This window comes from Hyaena hyaena, unplaced genomic scaffold (genome assembly GCF_003009895.1).
Source record: "Hyaena hyaena isolate Hyena2069 unplaced genomic scaffold, ASM300989v1 scaffold_10, whole genome shotgun sequence".
Classification (NCBI taxonomy): domain Eukaryota; kingdom Metazoa; phylum Chordata; class Mammalia; order Carnivora; family Hyaenidae; genus Hyaena; species Hyaena hyaena.
Genome location: NW_024080642.1, coordinates 5370630 through 5392390, shown reverse-complemented (window position 1 = coordinate 5392390; position 21761 = coordinate 5370630). Strand labels below are relative to the sequence as shown.

The 21761-nt window shown below is 37.6% G+C and overlaps 1 protein-coding gene across 1 annotated transcript in view; it reads right to left on the bottom strand.

Moving 5' to 3' along the window:
- The window catches only part of CPD (carboxypeptidase D), a 73239-nt gene that overhangs the window by 36048 nt on the left and 15430 nt on the right, over positions 1-21761 (bottom strand). Inside the window, exons 3-7 of the mRNA XM_039253515.1 lie at positions 6928-7070; positions 5716-5885; positions 4312-4661; positions 2718-2909; positions 1440-1607 (exon numbers count right to left, since the gene is read on the bottom strand). Of these exons, the coding sequence (XP_039109446.1) occupies positions 1440-1607; positions 2718-2909; positions 4312-4661; positions 5716-5885; positions 6928-7070 (1023 nt within the window). The remainder of the gene's footprint in view (positions 1-1439; positions 1608-2717; positions 2910-4311; positions 4662-5715; positions 5886-6927; positions 7071-21761) is intronic.

Below are 21761 nucleotides of genomic sequence, written 5' to 3'. Positions count from 1 at the left end.
TTAGGTCATGATCTTGCAGTTTATGGGATGCAGCCCAATGCTGGGTTCTTTGCTGATAGAAAGGAGACTGTTCGGGATTTTCTCTCTCCCTTTTTCTCTGTCCCTCCCCTGTTTGCACTCTCTCTCTTTCTCTCAAAATAAATAAATAAACTTTTAAAAAAAACCACACTGAAATACTACTTTTTACCCACCAAAGTGGCTATAATATAAAAACCAGAAAATAACAAGTGCTGGTGAGGATGTAGAAAAACTGGAATCTCCGTACATTACTGGCAATGTAAAATGATTCAGCTACTGTGGAAAATGGTTTGGCAGTTCCTTAAAAAGCTACACATGCAATTATCATATGGTGGCATTTCCATCAAAAAGCTAAACATGGCTATATGAAATAAGTCAGTCAGAGAAAGGCAAATACCATATGATTTCACTCATATGTGGAATTCAAGAAACAAAACAAACAAGGAAAAAAAGAGACAAGCCAAAAATCAGACTTGAACAAATTGATGAACAAACTGATGGTTACTGGAGTGGGGGTGACTGGCTTCGATCACTTAGCTTATTTTCAAGTTCATTTATGTTGTAAAATGCACCAGGACTTCCTTGCTTTTCACGGTCAAATAATATTCAATTGTATGGGTATACTACATTTTGTCTATCCAATCATCAGACGATGGATATCTGGGTTGTTTATACTTTTGGGTTTTAATGAATAATACTACTATGAATATTCATGTAGAAGTTTACATGTACACATGTGTTTTCTGTTCACTTTGGCATTAACACTTTCATTCTTACTTACAAGCCCTATTTGGACATTGTATTGATTCTTAATCTTGACCTCTCATTCTGTTCAACTGACCAATTCCTGTTAAATTATATGGAGGTGTATAAGCCCAATCACTACATGAGAATGAAGCCATTGTGCTGCAGTTAAATACATAGCAAGGAAATAATAAGAGAATGTACTATAAACCTACATAAAAGGGTTTATTAAATTTTAGGGGGAAAAAGGACTAAAGATTTTCCATTTGTTAGTGTTTAATTTTTCTGAATCACAAAGGGTATGCTACCAAATTCCCAGTGAGAGAGATAAATATAAAACACATGTGAGGGATAAATATAAAACACTTGAAGAACTAACCAAGGGCAGGAGAGAGGCCGGGAAGAAAGGAGGGTGAGAGGGATAAGGGGAGGGAGAGACAGGGAGGAGAGTAGGAGGGAGAAGAAAATAGGGAAGCAGTATGTGGGAGGGGAAGGGGGAAAACAGCCAGAAAACAGGCTTTAAAAAATGAGAAAAGATCTTTATTACCGTCTGCGGTAAAAGCAGTAACAGGATACCAGTTTTGAGATAGCCTAAGACTATAAACAGATAAAATTCCACCAGGATTTTCAAATGCTCTCAACAAGAATTAATTACTGAAATATCAAGTTGCTATTACCTCCATGCAGGTTTGCTGACAGTACAAATGGATAGGACTTCATCCAGCTCATTACGGCAATAGTTTCTGGTTGGGTAGGATCTGTGATCTGAAAGAACTGGTCTGGGAAATTTCGGTTCAGGTCAAAGTTGTTGCTGTTGTTTCTGCCAATTACACTCGCAGAATCTCCTGTATGATAAAGTGTTCAAACTGAAGCCATGTTTCACTGACATTTTAATCCAACACACACTCCTTCAGCTATCTTAACTCAAAGGTAAATGTGAACACATCAGGCTTCACAACCATTAAGCACACTATGATAAAACACACATCCTTTTTGTATTGTACATTAATAAAGTGTTATCTCTTCCAGATCTTTTGAAATAGAGAGATAAAACCATTATCCTTTCATTTCTGCTCTCTGTTCATATTTGAGAGGAAAAAATCCAACTCTATAAATTATATTGTTTAGTACTGCCCAACTGTCAATAATCCTTATAAATGACATGATCACAATGTTAAATCGACATGACTGATCAGAAGGAGGCTCTGTTTTACTGGTATTCAGGTCACTAAAACATTGTAAAGAAACAGACCAAATGAAAGGAAGAAAACTGTGGTATGCCTCCACTAATGTATCATAAAAAGCTAGTCAAGAACATAGTTGGAAGTTTAACCTGACGGAGAGAAAAAAGGGTTGAACTTAAGTTTATATCTCTTTAAAAAAGGAGTGGAATCTTATTGTTATCATTATGATGAGAAAAATCTGCGAGTGAAAAAAAAACATACATTATTCTTTAGTAAATAGGAGCCATTACCAAAGTGGAGAACTCTATTAAATATAAACTTTATAGAGACACCTGGGTCGCTCAGTTGGCTGAGTGTCCAGCTTCAGCTCAGAGCATGATCTTGAGGTTCATGAGTTCGAGCCCCACATTGGGCTCACTGCTATCAACCTGTCGGCACAGAGCCTGCTTAGGATCCTCTGTCCCCCTCTCTTTGCCCCTTCCCTGCTTGCGCTCTCCAAGAAAGAAAGAAAGAAACGAAGGAAAGATGGAAGGAAGGAAGGAAGGAAGGAAGGAAGGAAGGAAGGAAGGAAGGAAGACAGGCTCGATAGCATAGTTATGGACTGAACTAGCCTATGTTTCAAGAATACAAAAGCTGCAATAATTATATATTATAAGAACAAAATAAGAAGAAATTCCGAGGAAACAACCAATTCAAATTCTCTTCTACTCCCAAATAATCATGTCATATGATAATCGAAAAGGTCAGCATTAATAGACAGCTCTTCTTTACCTTCCTGGGCCTTTTCATACCCATCAGGATTCATGGATGGCATAAGATGAATTCGAGTGCTGAGAACTAGATCCGTCACTTCAGGGTCTGTTCCAAAGTTCTTACAAAGGTATTCAATGAGGTTCAAGAGCAGTTCTCGTCCAACCACTTCATTTCCATGCATATTTCCAATGTACTTAAATTCTGGTTCACCTGAAAACAAAATGATTACATGGAAGAGTTATTTTTCCTTCTTATTTATCATGGACTCTATTTTTTCCACAATACATACAAAGACCCTGAACCAAAAATTTTTAAAAAGATACATTTTGGCAAAAGAAGCAGTTAAAAGTATGTTATAAAGCAGCTTCCTTACTAATATATACATCTGAACAGGCTCAAAACACACACATACACACATGCCATATAATATGAAAATAAAAGTACTATTACCAAAAGACATGAACAGACACTTTTCCAAAGAAGACATCCAGATGGCTAACAGATACATAAAAAGATGCTCAACATCACTCATCATCAGGGAAATACAAATAAAAACCATAATGAGATACCACCTCACACCTGTCAGAAGGGCTAAAATTAACAACTCAGGAAATAACAGATGTTGACCAGGTTGTGGAGAAAGGGGAACACTTTTGCATTGCTGGTGGGAATGCAAACTGGTGGAGCCACTCTGGAAAAGAGTAGGGAGGTTCCTCAAAAAATTAAAATTAGAACTACCCTATGTCCTAGCAATTGCATTACTAGGAATTTATATAAAGGATACAAAAATGCTGATTCGAAGGGGTACATACACTCCAGTGTTTTTAGCAGCACTATCAACAATAGCCAAATTATGGAAAGAGTCCAAATGTCCATTGACTGACAAATGGATAAAGATGTGGTATATATATATATATATATACACATATAATATATATATATATATATATATATATACAATGGAATTTTATTTGGCAATCAAAAAGAAAGAAATCTTGCCATTTGCAACCACATAGATGGAACTGCAGTCTATTATGCTAAATGAAATAAGTCAGCCAGAGAAAGATAAATAGCATATGATTTCATTCATATGTGGAATTTAAGAAACAAAAGAGATGAACATAGGGGAAGGGAAGCAAAAAGAAGATAAAAACAGAGAGGGAGCCAAACCATAAAAGACTGCTAAATACAGAGAACAAACTTAGGATTGCTGGAGGGGTGTTGGGTGGGGGGATGGGCTAAATGAGTGATGGCATTATGGAGGGCACTTGTTGGGATGAACACGGGATGTTGTATGTAAGTGATGAATCACTAAACTCTCCTCCTGAATCCATTATTACACTACATGTTAACTAACTTGGATTTACATAAAATTTTAAAAATTAAAAAAAATAGTATTAGCAGAAAAAAAATCTAATCTATGCAGTTTATTAAATACTGTGCCTAATATAGTTTTTGAAGTGGATTTTCTTCTTTTCTCGCCAAAGATTGGTTACATTTTCTTTATTCCAGTTATACATTCTAACGGTGACCTTTCTAGATGAAACATAGAAATACGGCAGGCAGCTCTGAAAGGCAATACTGAGATTATGTATAAGACCACACCAGTTACCTGGTTCATGGACACCTGGGTTATCAGATATCTCCATTACATAAAGTTCTCTTGACTCTACTGATTTTCCCAATGAATAAAGCCGGGTGATGTTAGGATATTCATTGGCAAACCTTCTCAAGAAGATTTCCATATCAGGGAAATGGTGGTGGTGAAAGTCCTTTGGCTGAATTGGCTGGTGTAAGGATTGGGTTCCAGGAAGATTATTAAGCAGAGCAACTGTGCTAGCAGTTACTACCATCTCGGTTGTGTCAGGGATTACTGAAGCCACAGTTGGCCGAAGGGAAAAATTCACCTTTGTGGCTGGTCCTTCTTTCACTATTATGTTGTTAATAGTCAGTGGCATATACCTGAAAAAATAATTTTTTTGAAAAAGTAGGTGGCTTGCAGTTAAATTCAAACACACAATGCTTTTACATTATAAAAGTACAATTGCCCTTTCATACTCTTATAATTAGTGGTCTATCAAAACTTGAATAAAGATAAATGGATAAATTTAAGACTTTTAGGATATGATCTCAGAGAATCCCTGATTACTCCTTCAAAGAACTATTTCTCTTACCATTTTCTCAACACCACCCATGAGAATGCTTACCAAAAATTACATGTGAAAGAGAAAATAAAATGAAAGACAGAGGTCATTTACCCACTGCATCCAATTCTTTGCAGTGCCTTATTAAACTGACATTCCAACTACTTTTCCAAATAGGGAAGTTCAGAATTAAATGAAAGGTTTTCTACTAAATCCTTAGCAAACTAAGCTTCCAGAAAGGTGTTCGGGGGGGGAGGGGGAGGTGCTAAGAAACCACTAATTTCATATACTAGAAAGCAGATGATAAGACAGCTCTTGAAAATGTCTTTTTCAGGGCACCTGGGTGGCTTAGTCAGTTAAACATCCGACTTCGGCTCAGGTCATGGTCTCACGGTTCATGGGTTCGAGCCCCGCATTGGGTTCGGTGCTGACAGCTCAGAGCCTGGAGCCTGTTTCAGATTCTGTGTCTCCTTCTCTCACTGTCCCTCCCCTACTCATGCTCTGTCTCTCTCTGTCTCAAAATTTTTTAATTAAAAAATAAATAAAATGTCTTTTTCAAAGCTCCAAGTTTCTTCTACTCTGCTATTCAATTAGCTTTGAGGCAGCGTTTTACAGAACTGACCATCTTTTGAATCAAGCTTTTAAAATGGTCCTTCCTCACAATTTTACAACCATGCTTCATATCCAGTTGTACTGTTAGACTATGTGACAAAAGCCTCCACAATACTATTTTCTCTTTATAAAAGAGGGAAAAATCAGAAAACAAGGAAAAACAAAGGCCAGATACAGCAAATAACATTTCCTAGACTCTATTTCTGTCTTAGCTATAAACAGAAGCTTGGATATTTTTAGAGTCTAGTTTAAATTCTTACCCAGTTAAAACTGCTGTAAGGTTGTAAGTTCCAGGAACAAGTAATCTGTGGAAATCACCAAATTTGCCTGTTGTGATATTATGATTAATACCAGCCACTGAGATGGTTGCGTTCTCTAAGCCAGATCCCGTTACTGAATCTTTAACAAATCCTTTAACTCCAATGTGGACCTAAAACAAACAAGAATCAAAGTTGATTGCTTAAAGATAATTCAGAAGGCAAGAGAGCATAACCTCTCTGCATCGATGCTAGAATTTTTGTTTATTAAGTTTATTTTATTTTGAGAGAGAGAGAGAGAGAAAATGCATGAGTGGGGGAGGGGTAAAAGGAGAGAGGGAGAAAATCCCAAGCAGACTCTGTGCTGTCAGCATGGAGATTGATGGCAGGCTCCATCCCACAAACCATGAGATCATGACCTAAGCCCAAACCAAGAGTTGGATGCTTAACTGACTGAGTAACCCAGGTGCCCTGATGCTAGAATTCCTTAAAAAAAATGGTTACTTCTTTTTTTTTTTTTTAAATGTTTTTTATTTATTTCTAGGAGAGAGAGAGAGACAGCGTGAGCAGGGGAGGGTCAGAGAGAGAGGGAGTCACAGACTCTGAAACAGGCTCCAGGCTCTGAGCTGGCAGTCAGCACAGAGCCTGACGCGGGGCTCGAACCCATGAACCGCGAGATCATGACCTAAGCGAAAGTCGGACGCTCAACCGACTAAGCCACCCAGGCACCCCAAAAAATGGTTACTTCTATTTCCCTGAAATATTTTTAATGCTTCCAAGTTAAAATAAAATATAGACAAAAATATTAAATCCTTAAACTTAAGTCACGTGTGTCTGACATCTAGACTAGTAATAGGCTTTTGAAACTCCTTCTCCTCTAAGCCAGACTTCTAATTTTCTCAACAAGCAATAATTTCTCATTAAGTCATAACTCCTGGTATATCCAACAGTATATTACCCTGTCTGATGTTTAAATTAAACTTGTGTCCACGATTCATACAGTGGTAAAGGCTCTCTAGCGCCCAGGATCACATGACATTGTAAGACCCTGACAGTACAAATCTGATTATTTTGGCTTTTAATGTTGTAGGACAATCAGAGAAAGCCCTCTGGAGGAAAAGAGTGACTAAAGATTGCTATTCATATGCAACTGAACTTCTCCCTTACATCATCCATTATTTCTGCACCCCCACCCTTCCAGTCAGTTACCTTTACCTTTTCAATCAATGTGATCAAAGACTCTCGATTGTTCCCCCATTCTTGTCGAAGCTGCGAAGCAGGGGGGTACTTGCAACAAGACAGCTCTAATGTGATCTCGAAACAGTTGGCCCATACATAATTGTAATCTTGCATGCCGCCTGTAACATAAAGGACAAAAATAAGTTTACTCTAGGAATTTTACTTTCAAAAAGACCAAAGAAATTAAATCGGCCATCTCTGCATGTATAAATTTTTTTTTTTCATAAAATTGTTTGAAACTGGAGAAGGCTCTTGGATTATAGAGCAGACTAAGAAGGAAGGTTAAAGGAATAGACACTGAAAAGGAATATGCATACATAAAGCAAATGTATTTGACTGGCAGGATGAACAGTTAGGAAGAGCATAAACACATTGGTTAATAACAATGGCAATAACATTGCTAACAGCTCTACAATTTGAGCGTTTACCACATGCCAGACCTGTTCTATGAGCTTTATGAGTATTAAACAAGTGTATGAAATGGGTGTCACTATTTCACTCATTTTACCAATGTGAGAAGTAGGATGCAGAGAGAGAGAGGTTAAGATTTTTGATAGCATGAGTATTAAAGGTACACACGATCTTAAAGTTGTGAAGGATGTTCATGCCAAGCGTTAAGTGCCTATTATCCTAACTGTACTTTCTTTTATCAAGAAGGTGGCAGGAGAAAAAAGAAAGAAATCTTTTTTTTCTTGGTGTGTAGCTTTCTTGGTGTAGCTGCTAGAGAAATCTAGGGTGGTGCAGCTACACCAATGGGGGGTGGGGTGGGAGGAGAAGACACAATAAACCCTTTCAAAACGTGTTCAATGGAAAAGGGAAGTAAAAAGGAGAAGAGGCATCAATAGCCAACTACCTTCACCACTTCTACACCCATAGAAGCCCACACACTCATTCTGTAGAAAGCTTATTACCTTATCATTCTTGTCACTCGATTTTTAAAAATAGACTTAATTTTTAGGGCAATTTTAGTTCACAACAAAACTGAGCAGAAGACACAGAGATCTTCCATATACCCCCTGCCCCTATATAAGCATGGGCTCTTTCTCGTTACCAGCCTCTGCACCAGCGTGGTACATTTGTTACAACTGATAAGCCTACATGGTTGACATGTCCTTATCACGCAAAGTCCATAAATTACATTAGGGTTCACTCTTGGTATTGTATATTCTATGGGTTTTGACAAATGTATAATGACATGTTTCCACCATTACATTTTCACATAGTGTAGTTTCACTGCCCTAAAAATGCTTTGTGTTCCACATATTCATCCCTTCCTCCTCCCTAACCTCTGGCAATCACTAATCTTTTTACTATTTCCATATGGCTTTGCCTTTTCCAAAATGTCACATAGTTGGAATCATACAGTATGTAACCTTTTCAGATTGGTTTCTTTCATTTAGTAATAGGTATTTAAGGACTCTCCATGTCTTTTCATGACTTGATAATTTTCTTTTTAGTACTGAATAATATGCCATTGTATGGATGTACCACAGTTCATTTTACCCAGTCACCTATTGAAGAATGTGTTGTTCCTTTCCAACTTATTTTGAAACTTTTAAAAATGTTTATTTATTTGGGGGAGGGGGGGTAAGTGCAGGCAGGAGAGGGACAGAGAGAGAGGGAGAGAGAGTCTCAAGCAGGCTCCACACCCAGTAGAGAGCCCGATGCAGGGCTCGACCTCATGACCATGATGAGATCATGACCTGAGCCAAACTCAAGAGTGGGATGCTCAACCAACTAAGCCACCCATGCTCCTCAGCTGCTTCCAAGTTTTGGCAATTATGAATAAAGCACTGTTAACATCCTTGTGCAGATTTTTGTGCGGACATAAGTTTTCAACTCTTTTGGGTAGTAAATACCAAGGAGCATAATTGCTGTACATATAGTAAGAGTATCTTTAGTTTTTAAGAAACCACCAAACAATCTTCCAAAGTGGTTGTCCCATTTTGCATCCCCCTACCAACAATGGAAGAGAATTCCTGTTGCTCTACACCTTTGTCAGCATGTGTTGTTGTCAGTGTTCTGGATTTTGGCCATTCTGGTAGGTGCGTAGTAGTAACTTATTGTTTTCATTTTTTTTTTTTTCCTGATGACAGCAATATGGAACATCTTTTCATGTTTATTTGCCACCTGTTTAACTTCTTTGTTGAGCTGTCTGTTAAGGTCTCTGGCCCATTTTTTAATCAGGTTGTTATTATTGTTGAGCTCCTCATATATTTTGGATAACAGTCCTTTATCAGATGTGGTTTCTTCCTTTTAGGGGCAGAATAATAGGCTGCTGTATGTTTATACCAAATTTTCTTTATCCATTCAACTGTCAATAGACAGTTAGGTTGTCTCTTGGCAATTGTAAACAATGTTGCAGTGAACATGGGTGTGCAATTATCTTTTCAAGATTCTGCTTTCAATTCTTTTGTATATATACTCAGAAGCAGGAACGCTGAATCATATGGTAATTCTATTTCTAACTTTCTGAGGAAGCTCCATACATTTCCTATAGCAGCTGCACTATATTTATATTCCCACCAGCCATGAGGGTTCCAATTCTCCACATCCTCACCAACACTTGCTATTTTGTTTTTGTTTTTTCTTTGATAGTGACCATTCCAAAGGAGTGTAAGGTGATAAGTCATTCTGGTTATGATTTGCTTTTCCCTGATAATTAGTGATAGTGAGCATTTGTATGTACACATGTGGACACACACATACTATTCATCATGCATAATATTTATTAATCTTTTCCATTCTTTTTTTAAAAATATTTTTCACTTTTTTTTTTTTTTTTGAGAGAGAGAGACACACAGAGCACAAGTGGAGTAGGGGCAGAGAGAGGGAGACACAGAATTCGAAGCAGGCTCCAGTCTCTGAGCTGTCAGCATGGAACCCCATGTGGGGTTCAAACCCATGAACCACAACATCATGACCTGAGCTGAAGGTGGATGCTTAATTGACTGAACCACCCAGGTGCCCAAATCTTTTCCAATTCTTACTACCATATTGGTTAGTACAATGGTCATTGTGTGTAAGACATTATACTAAGATTATATGGATTTATAAATAAGAGACATATCTTTTTCTTTAATGTCTATTATTTATTTTTTATAATTTTTAATGTTTTTTTATTTTTGAGGGAGAGAATATGAGTGGGGGAAGTGCAGGGGGTGGGGGCACAGAGGATCTGAAGCAAGATCTGTGCTGACATCAGCGAGCCCAATTCAGGGCTCAAACTCCCAAACCGAACTCATAAACCATGAGATCATGACCCCAGCTGAAGTCTGATGCTCAACTGACTGAGCCACCCAGGCATCCCAAAAGACATACCTTCATTCAGAGTTTAAAGTCTTGTAGAGGAAGCGGAACACAGAACACACAAAAATAACAATTTCAGAGGAATGCACGAGCAAACTAATATAAGTTTTTTTTTGCATATGTAAAACTTAACTTGCTGTGTTAAATTGCAAACATGGCCAACTCACAATTTAATTATGCCAGAAGCAGTGCAGTAGACTACTTACTTACAACACTATAATCACCAGGCTTGAGTCCTGGCATTCTTTTGTCTGTCCCTTAATTGTCTTACTTCAGTAGCAATTTAAGAAATACTAGCTAAGAGCAACAAGACCACATTTACAGTAATATTTTGGAGTACTATTTAATCAGCTTTTACACTTAACTTTAATGGTATTGTAATTAGCCAGTGTCAATCAATGACACATAAATATATTCCTGGGTTGGGGGGTGGAGAGTAGGGACAGAAGTCTTTAAAAAACAAGCCTTCGGGGCAGCCCGAATGGCTCAGTTGTTGAATGTCTGACATTGGCTCAGGTCATGATCTCCTGGCTCATGAGTTTAAGCCCTTCATTGGGCTTTTGCTGCTGTCAGCACAGAGCCGGCTTCAGATAACTCTGTCCCGCCCCCTCCCCTCCCAGCCCCTCCCCTGCTGTGTGCATGCGCATGCTCTTTCCCTCTCTCTCTCTCTCTCTCTCTCTCTCAAAAAATAAGCATTTTTAAAAAATAAATAAAAATTAAAATAAGACTTCAAGAGAAAAAACTTTATTCAGTGGCCTCCAATCCCACAGATCACACACTATAGCCATTTTTAAAGATCGTATAACCCTAAAAACAACCCAAAACTAAAGGTCAGATTCATTGGAGACAAAATTCTTTTTGTAGGTCCTACAGATTTGAGAAAATATTGTAGTGAATAGTATACCTAACTGTAACTCATTTTTGTTAATGTTAGCTTCACAGCATAGGATCTAGTGGAAATACAAAATATGAATTAAATCTTGGCACACACTCCCCAAATTTCCCTTTGATAAGAAACTATTTAACAGAAAGCCATGTAAAATAAAGTACTGGAAATAAAAGGGTGACTATACTACCTTTAAAAGTACAAAAATCAATTCCTTTCCTGTATTTTAGCAATAATCAGAAACTATAATGGAAAAAAAGATTTCAGCAACAAAACCTGTAATACATATAGATTAAATGTAATAAAATACATAATATAAGTTAATATAAAGTTTTATTGAGGGATGTAGATTTCATGCTTCTACATAGGAGGCTTAGAAAGATATCAAATTTCCCTGAAATTAATTTACGAATATTACTCAGAAAAAACAGATTCTTATTGGGGCTGGACAAAATGATTTAGAATCTGGAAAAATAATGGATGACAATATCCAAGAAAACCTTAAAAAATAAGAATGGTATTAGGGACTTGTATTGCCACATATTAAAATGTCCTAAAACTATACTTGCTAAAGTAGTGCATTAAGATCAAAATAAATGGACCAATGGAACAAAATAGAAAGCCCAGTAACAGAAACTAAACCATTTGCAATATTAAAGACACATTTAAAACCAGTGGGGAATGATTAAGTTGGTAACTGTTACATGAACAACTGGTTAACTATGTGACAAAAAATATAAGTGAGTTTACCTCATATCACATCAAATAAACTCTTAAACCCAGAAGGAATTTGATGTAAAAATAAAACCACAGACAAAAGTAGAAGTCAACATAAGTATTTTTATACACTCAGGATGAGGAAAGCCTTTCTAAGTATGACAGCAAAGTAGTATGAAAGCATTAAAAAAAAAATGATAGATTTAACTAGCTAACACTTGGAAAATATTCGTTGATCAAAAACCTACCTTAAAAAGTTTTAAAAAGAAATTAAGAAAAAAATCCATAAAAATAAAGGGAGTATAGAACATTCCTGGGTAATAAATAATTATGAGTGTAGAATCTTCAAAATAGGTTCAACCTTAAGACAGAAATTTCTTTTCCAGGAATTTATTCCAAGATACTAGCTATGAGGATGAGTACTGTAGTGTTTAAATTGAAGGAAAGGGGTGCTTGGCTGGTTCGGTCAGTTAAGCTTTCAAATCTTGATTTTGGCTCAGGTCACAATCTCACACTTTGTGAGTTCGAGCCCCACGTTGGACTTTGTGCTGTCAGCACAGAGACTGCTTGGGATTCTCTCTCTGCCCTGCCCCTGCTCACGCTCTCCCTCTCTGTCTCAAAATAAATAAATAAACTGAAAAAATAAAAATAAAAATAAACAAATTGAAGGAGAATAAAACTAGAAACAAACTGAATGTCTGAAAATGGTGGATCAGTTTATAAATTATTGTATAAAATGGGCTACTTACTAAGCTACTAGTTGAGCTGTTGCAGACACACATTTATGGGCATGATATTTACCATGTAATAACAAAACAAGGTTATAAAACCATATATACACATCTTTTTGTATGATGCTTTAAACTTTATTCTTCTTTGAAACATACAGAGCTTCTCAGTTCCCCTGTACTTAAGTTTAAGTTAACTGATTCAACTGTAAAAGTCATCCCTTTTAAGTATACAGTCCAATGTGTACATTCATATAACCTCCACCACAATTAAGATACAGAACATCTGTATCATCCCAGAAACTTCCCTTCCCCCAGTACCTAGGCCCTGGGCAACCACCAATCTAATTTCTTTGCCTATATTTTTGTCTTCTCCAGAATGCCATATAAATAAAATCATATAGCGCAAAGCCTTTTGTAGCAGGCTTCTTTCACTCAGCACAATGTTTAGAGATTGATTTATATTGTTGCATATATAAGTTCTCCTTTTTATTATACCATGTATGCCATTGCATGGATGTAATACAATTTGTTTATCCATTTAGGTGATGGGTATTTGAGTTGTTTTCAGTTCTTGCTTATTATGAATAGAGCTGCATAGACCTTAGCGTGGGCATATAATTTCATGGTTTATGGATAAAAATCTAGGAGTGGCATCGCTGAGTCATACAGTAAATTTAAGTTTAACTTTATGAGAAACTGTCAAACTGTTTTCCAAAGTGGCTTACCATTTCACATTCCTGCCAGCAATGCACAAATGTTCCAGTTGTTCTTCATCCTCACCTAACAAACCGTTCAAGCAACTGGTCAGACCTTTTAATTTTAAGTATTCTAGTAGGTGTGCCGTGGGATCTCATTGTGGTTGCAATTTGTAATTTCCCCGACACTGAATGATACTGCACATCCTTTCATGTCTTTATTTATCATCTATACTGGGAGGCCTTGGAAACTAGGGACAGTTGGTAGTATTGTAGAGAAGGGGGACCTTAAGAAAGGGATTCTATAAACTTATCTATGAATCCCCAGGCTCAGTCCTGAATTGCACATGTGTGGAGATGACCCTAAAGAGCATACCAAAGGCACTGAGAACTGAATTACAAAACAGACCACTGCCCACATCCCACCACTGGCCCATGGGAGGTAAGTACACAGAACAGATCTGATCAGAACCACAAAGGCTTTGAAAACTGGCATTGCAATCACAGTCCACAGGAGAAAAGTCAAAACTTACAACTGAACCTAACTGGGTCACTCACTGCTAAAGCAAAGAAATTATCATTTTTTAAACAGAATTTAAACAAGGCTCAGATTTCATAACATAAGATCCAAAATGTCCAGCCTATACCCCAACATTATTTGACATTCAAAGAACCAGGATAACGTATGGGGTGCATGGATGGCTCAGTCAGTTAAGCCTCCAACTTCAGCTCAGGTCATGATCTCACAGTTCGTGAGGTGGAGCCCTATGTCAGGCTCCATGCTGACAGCTCAGAGCTTAGAGTCTGCTTCTGATTCTGTGTCTCCCTCTCTCTCTGCCCCTCTCCCGTTCACACTTTCTCTCTCTCTCTCTTTCTTTCTCTCTCTCTCTCAAAAATAAACATTAAAAAAAAAAAGAACCAGGAAAAAGTCAACTGCTTGAAAGGAAAAAATAATCAATAGACACCAACCCCAAGGTGACACAGATGCTGGAATTATCTAACCATACAGCAGTTATTTTAGCCACACTTCAAGGAAGTAAGATTAAACATTCCTGAATTGAAAAACAGAAGATATAAAGAAGAAAGACAAAGTGGAAATCTCAGGACTGAAAAATACAATAACCAAAACTTTTAAATTTACTGAATGCATTCATTCAACAGGAGAATGGAACTGACAAGGGGGGAAAGTGAGTTAACTTGTAGATAGACAAGTAGAAACTACCTAATGTAAACAACAGAGAAAAAAAAAGAGAATAGTTTTAGGGATAATACCAAAAGGTCTAGAATTTTTGTCACTGTCACTGGAGTCTCAGAAGGAGAGGAAAAGGGTATAATGCTAAAAAAATTTTTTTTAATGATGGCTGAAAACTCCCCAAATTTGGCAAAAAACATAAACTTGGATTTCAAGCTCAGTACATTCCAAACAAGATAGACTATAAAAGAAAAATTCATGCCTAGATACTTCATAATCAAACCGTTCAAAACCAAAGGAAGAAGACTTGAAAGTAGTAAGAGAAAAATGATATGCTCATATAGGTGAACAACAGGAAAGAAGTGTGTCCTGAACAACAGGAAAGAAGTAGTAGAATTTTTTAAAAGGGGACACACAGAAAAACAATTTAAAAACCAGACTCAATCCAAACATAGTGATGATTATATTCAGTATAAGTGGTATAAACACACTAGCTAAAAAACAAATTGTCAAATGAAGTAAACAAGAGCCAACAGAAAGCTCTCTATATGAAACTCACTTTAAGTATAATGGTAAAAGCAAGTTAAAAGTATAAGAATGGAAAAAGATATACTACACAAACACAAATCAAAAGAAAAATGGAAGGGCTTTATTAATGTCAGATAAAATAGACTTTAGAACAAGAAAAAGCACCAAGGATAAAGAGGGATATCACGTAATGATAAAAGGTCACTTGACCAAGACAACTTTACAATTCAACTCCACCATCAACGAAATCTAAATGAAATTTATAACATATTCCATCCAACCACAGCAGCATAAACACTCTTTTCAAGTACAAATGGAACACTCATCAAGACAGACACTATCCTGGGTTGCAAAACAAACTTAACAAATGTAAAAGAACTGAAATCATACAAGGTATATTCTTTGACATAATGGCATTACCTAGAAATCAGTAATAGAAAGCTATATGCAGAATATCCTTTTCTGGATGCAATTTCATAAAAGCACATTTCCTTTGAGTCTATAATAAACTATTCTGAGTTGTGGTATCTACCAAATCTATTTCTAAACTCATAGGAGCCCACCAATGTGAATAGCAGCAAAGTAACTTATTTGCAATACAAAAAAAAATAATAAATTTATCCTATCTTTAGAATATCAGCAAGTTTTTATTCACCAATTTCAAGTTTCAGTTTAGAAATTATTTTTTAGGGGCGCCTGGGTGACTCAGTTGGTTAGGCGTACAACTTTGGTTCAGGTCATGATCTCATGGGTAGTGAGTTCCAGCCCCGTGTTGGGCTCTGTGCTGACAACTCAGAACCTGGAGCCTTCTTCAGATTCTGTCTCTGGCTCTCTCTCCACCCCCACACCCTACTCATACAAACGCACACACATACACACACACACACACTCTCTCTCTCTCTCTCTCCCCCCTTTCAAATATAAACATTAAAAAATTTTTAAGAAATTATTTCTTTAATAAAACTGGAAGCAAATTAAGATATCAACAGAATTATGAAGAACAAGAAATTTTTTGCAAGGTGCCACAAATAGGCATTATTTGTTATCTGTGTTAAACAACATTTATTTTTCCAAGACTAAATGTCAAAGACTCTATATAATGAATAATCTTAACTGAGTAGCTGGTTCAGATCCCGTCATCTTGATCTTTTCCTCAACAAAAAACCCACCTATACAAAGCTAGAGTTCCCTGTAACAGAGAACAGCCTTTAATCTGTAGAGAAGCCTGATATTACTGACAGCTGCAGTTACTTCCAGATTCAGTAATACATGTACTTTTCTTAAAAATTGATGTCACATGGCTCAACATTGACTAAAGGATTAAATATCAGACTTCAGAACAATATATTTATCCAGTCAAAGAAAATTTTAATTTGGAGAACAGAACACTCATTATTGGCATGCCTCAGAGCAATAAAGCACTTTACTAATAGTATAAAAAATCTGTTATTTATCCAACTTATTAACAATCATCAGTAACCCCTGAGATAGTCTCTCAGGGGGCTATCTAAACCAATGACTTTCAAACTTGTTTATTCATATTAACCTAATTTTGAAAAATCATGCAACGCTTCATATATTTTTTAAAGTTTATTTTTAAGTTAGAAAGAGACAGCGCAAATGGGTGGTACATAGAGAGAGGGCACTTTCCACACAGAGCCTGATGCGGGGCTTGAATCCCATGAACTGTGAGATTATGACCTGAGTCAAAATCAGATGCTCAACTGTTTGAGTCACCCAGATGCCCCACACTTCACATATTTTTTTTTTTAATGTTTTATTTATTTCTAGGAGAGAGAGAGAGACAGCGTGAGCAGGGGAGGGCCAGAGAGAGAGGGTGTCACAGACTGAAACAGGCTCCAGGCTCCGAGCTGGCAGTCAGCACAGAGCCCGACGCGGGGCTCGAACCCACGAACCGCGAGACCATGACCTAAGCGAAAGTCGGACGCTTAACCGACTAAGCCACCCAGGCGCCCCTCACACTTCACATATTTTTAAGTTGATATCTAAAAGGTTTCATATTGGGCTGCCTGGGTGGCTCAGTTGGTTAAGCATCCGACTTCAGCTCAGGTCATGATCTTGTGGTCCTTGAGTTCGAGCCCCACGTTGGACTCTGTGGTGACAGCTCAGAGCCTCGACTCAGATTCTGTGTCTCCTTCTCTCTGCCCCTTCCCTACTCATGCTCTGTCTGTCTGTCTCTCTCTCTTTCTCAAAAATAAATAAACATTTAAAAATTAAAAAAAAAATAAAAGTTTTCATCCTAAGCTTAAATAGTTGCAAACAAAGTAATTTCCTGGATACCATAAATTTTTTATTTTTTAAAGTATTTTTTAATGTTTATTTATTTTTGAGAGAAACAGAGAGAGAGTACAAGCAGGGGAGGGGCAGAGAGAGAGGAAGACACAGAATCTGAAGCAGGTTCCAGGCTCTGAGCTGTCAGCACAGAACCTAACACGGGGCTCCCACTCATGAACTGCAAATTCATGACCTGGGCTGAAGTCAGATGCTTAACTGACTGAGCCACCCAGGTGCCCCTCAGTTTTTATTTTTAAATAAAACTTTTACATTATTACTTAAGATGTATATAAATAAATTAAAATATACACTTAATTCTTGGTATCATCTATTTAAAAATTGTGTGAACACATACTTTTCTTTTAACAATAGGAATTTTACATCTTCCCTTTTTCTTTTTTTTTTATTATTTTCTTTAATATTTTTTATTTATTTCTAGGAGAGAGAGAGAGTCAGCGTGAGCAGGGGAGGGTCAGAGAGAGAGGGAGACACAGACTCGGAAATAGGCTCCAGGCTCTGAGCTGGCAGTCAGCACAGAGCCCGACGCGGGGCTTGAACCCACGAACCGCGAGATCATGACCTAAGCGAAAGTCGGACGCTTAACCGACTAAGCCACCCAGGCGCCCCATATCTTCCCTTTTTCTATTTGAGCTTTTATTTCCATTCCACTTCGTCCACAAGTCCACTTCGTGATATACTTGTATGGTTCAAAGTCTTTCACTGATCATACCAAAACACTTCAGTCTATAAATGTATGTATGCATATTTAAATTTTCCTAGAAAAATATTTTTAAGTGTTTATTTTTGAGAGAGAGACAGAGCTTGAGCAAGGGAGGGCAGAGAGAGAGGGAGACACACAGTCTGAAGAGGACTCCAGGTTCTGAGCTGTCACCACAGAGCCTGAGGAGGGGCTCAAACCCACAGCAGTGTAATCATGACCTGAGTCAAAGTCGGATTATCAACGGACTGAGCCACCCAGGTGCCCCTCCTTAATTTTCAATGACCTTAATGTCTTAAGTATTAATTTTTGTCTTCTAGATGGAATTATTATAATAACTACTGGCATAAAACTAATTAGAAAGGCAAAATTATAAATTTTGATAAATGATAAATGTAACGGTAGTAATTACTGAAAATATATTTAAATTTTTTTTAATTTTTATTTTATTAAAAATAAATTTTTAAAATGTTTATCGTTGAGAGAGAGATAGAGCACAAGTAGGAGAGGGGCAGAGAGAGAGGGAGACACAGAATCCAAAGCAGGCTCCAGGCTCCGAACTGTCAGCACAGAGCTCGATGCGGGGCTCAAATTCACAAACCGTGAGATCATGACCTGAGCCAAAGTCAGATACTTAACCAACTGAGCCACCCAGGCATCCCTGAAAATATCTTTTAGTGAGAAGTTTGGAGTGATACTTTTTATTTATTATTTATTTATTATTATTTTTTTTAATGTTTATTTATTTTTGAGAGAAAGAGAGGGACAGAGCATGAGCAGGGGCGGGGGAGAGACACAGAGAGACACAGAATCCGAAGCAGGCTCCAAGCTCCAAAGTGTCAGCACAGAGCCTCACAGGTGCTCAAACCACGACCAGCATGATCATGACCTGAGCCGAAGTTGGATGCTCAACCAAGTGAGTCACCCAGGCGCCCCTGGAGCGATGCTTTTATGATATCATTAAAGTAATCACCAAATTGTCACTTTTGTTCTGGTGCCCTAGAAGTTTGTAAAACTGAGTCAACATACCATAGTGTGGGTCGCCTAGGTAGCTCAGTAGGTTGAGTGCCCAACTTCGGCTCAGGTCATGATCTTACAGCTCATGAGATCAAGCCCTGCCTAAGGCTCTGTGCTGACAGCTCAGAGCCTGGAACCTGCTTCAGATTCTGTCTCTGTCTCTTTCTGCCCCATCCCAGCTCAGGCACTGTCTCTCTCTCAGATACAGAGAAACATTAAAACAAAAACAAAACAAAACAAAACAAAAACAACAACAAAAAAAAGAACCATACCACAGTGTGCTTCATGTGGGTAAAAAAGTATGCCTATATCCAATCAAGAGGGAGAAGAGGATATGTGACTGACTTCCCGCAGCAAACATCTCTTTCAATTTTAGGAAAGAGTAGTTATGGAAGACCTAGAAATTTATTTTCTTTAAAGTTATCAAAACAAACAGGTCTCTTCCTTCTCCCTATACATACCTCAGTTTGAAAACCACTGACTTAAGATTACTTCCTGTACTCATAAGGAGAATTGACAAAGAAAGAAAAAGGTATAAAGTATGCTTTCAAATCAACCTGCCCAGGCATCTTGCTGGCTTAGTCAGAAGAGTGTGTGCCTCTTGATCTCGGAGTCATGAGTTCAAGCCCAGTGTTGGATGTAGAGATTATTTAAATAAAGTTTTAAAAACTTAAAAAAAAGGAGCACCTAGGTGGCTCAGTCGGTTAAGCGTCTGACTTAGGTTTGGGTCATGATCTCGTAGTTTGTGAGTTGGAGCCCTGCATTGGGCTCTGTGCTGAAAGCTCAGAGTCTAGAGCCTGCTTCGGATTCTATGTCTCCCTCTCTCTCTGCCCCTCTCTTGCTCACACTCTGTCTCTCTCTCTCTCAAAAATAAACATTAAAAAAAATGTTTCTAAAAATCCCTACCTACCAATACAGAGCTTTCTATGCTCAGGAAAAAACTGAACACAATGTACCATAAACCCTATAATGCTTTCATTTCTTTAGTTGTATCAAAAAACAAGCCTAAAAGTGCAATTATTAGGAATCTGTCCAGCAGTACAACAAATTGTGATCACTACTCATTGTTAATAGGTAGCTAAGTCTTCTGATTGAACGATCAACCCATACCTATTAAACTCCTTCATTTGTCTAACAACAAATTTTCATATGCTTTAAGACACTCAATTCATCTTTACCAAGGAACTATGACTGACAGAGATCTAGTTCTGTTGGGGGAGGAGAGATACTTAAAGAAATCCAACCCTTCACTCAAATGGGGCATTAATGAATGACTCACTCTTAGGTCTCAAGCAGAAAGTCAACAGAAAAAAAATATAATCATTGCTTCAGTGTTAAGACTTAAACATAGCAAGGTTGTTGTTTTTTTCTCATTTATTTTTTATAGCTTATTTATTTTTGAGACAGAGAGAGACAGAGCATGAGCCAGGGGAAGGGGAGAGGGGGAGAGGGGGAGAGAGAGAGAGAGAGACAGAGAGAGAGAGACAGAGAGAGAGAGAGACAGAATCTGAAGCAAGCTCCAGGCTCTGAGCTGTCAGCACAGAACCCAATGAGGGGCTCGAACCCATGAACTGTGTGATCATGACTTGAGCTGAAGTCAGACACTTAACTGACTGAGCCACCCAGGCGCCCCTAGCAAGGTTTTTTAAAATTTGCCTTAGTAGGCCAATCTACAAAGTATCAGACTGTATCATACAAGAACTCTATAAATCATTTACAGAAAACAACTGCAATGTATTTTTTTTAATTAGGATGAGCATTTTAGAGTGAAGGAATAGAGATAGGCAATTTCTACTTTATTTTTAAATTTGGAGCTTACTGTTATTTCTTTAATAAAACCACTTCAAAGGATAGCGAGAAGTTCTCACAACTTTGACATCTGTGAACAATTTCTTTATAGATAGTGACTTATTAAGTGATAATCTTGCACTCCCTGAGATATTTTTAAAAGCTAATAAGCACAGTGCTCCTAAAAAAATTTTAAGTGGAACATCTGAGTCAAATGAATGGAAAAAACAGAGGTTGCTCTTGAAAAAAAATTCCCATATTCCTGGTCTTTAAATTCAAGTTCACTTTGACCAAATGTTAACTGAACTTAGTCTTTGTGTTCTCAGCAAATTTATCTTATGAAAATCTATTTCCTTCACCACTCCCACTGAATATATATTTGCTAATGATATGGTTCTACAAAGTTAAACTAAATTACACAGTCCTGCATCTGTTTTCAGTTTTGTGTAAGTTGGTCAACACGATCTCCCACATAGCTCTTTGAACTGCATTTTCCTTCCTTTTTTAAAGCATTTTCCCACCCACTACCTGACTTTAAGAGAAAAAAGTAGAAAAAGCACATCTAATTTCTAAACATCAGACCCGAAGATTTAGGGACCGAATCCTAAAGTAGTGATTAATGTTTGGTTCTCAACCTTCATGTAAGTCTATATCACATTACAAAATACACACTGCACTGCTCCTAAAGGTCAGACTTTATATCAGGCTATATTTCAGTTTACTAGAGCAGAGGAGCAAATATTCTGGGGGTGTCTGGGTGGCTCCATCGGTTAAGCATCCAACTTCAGCTCAGGTCATGATCTCACAGTTCGTGGGTTCGAGCCCTGCGTCGGGCTCTGTGCTGACAGCCAGCTCAGAGCCTGGAGTCTGTTTCAGATTCTGTATCTCCCTCTCTCTCTGACCCTCACCTGCTCACGCTGTCTCTCTCCAAAAT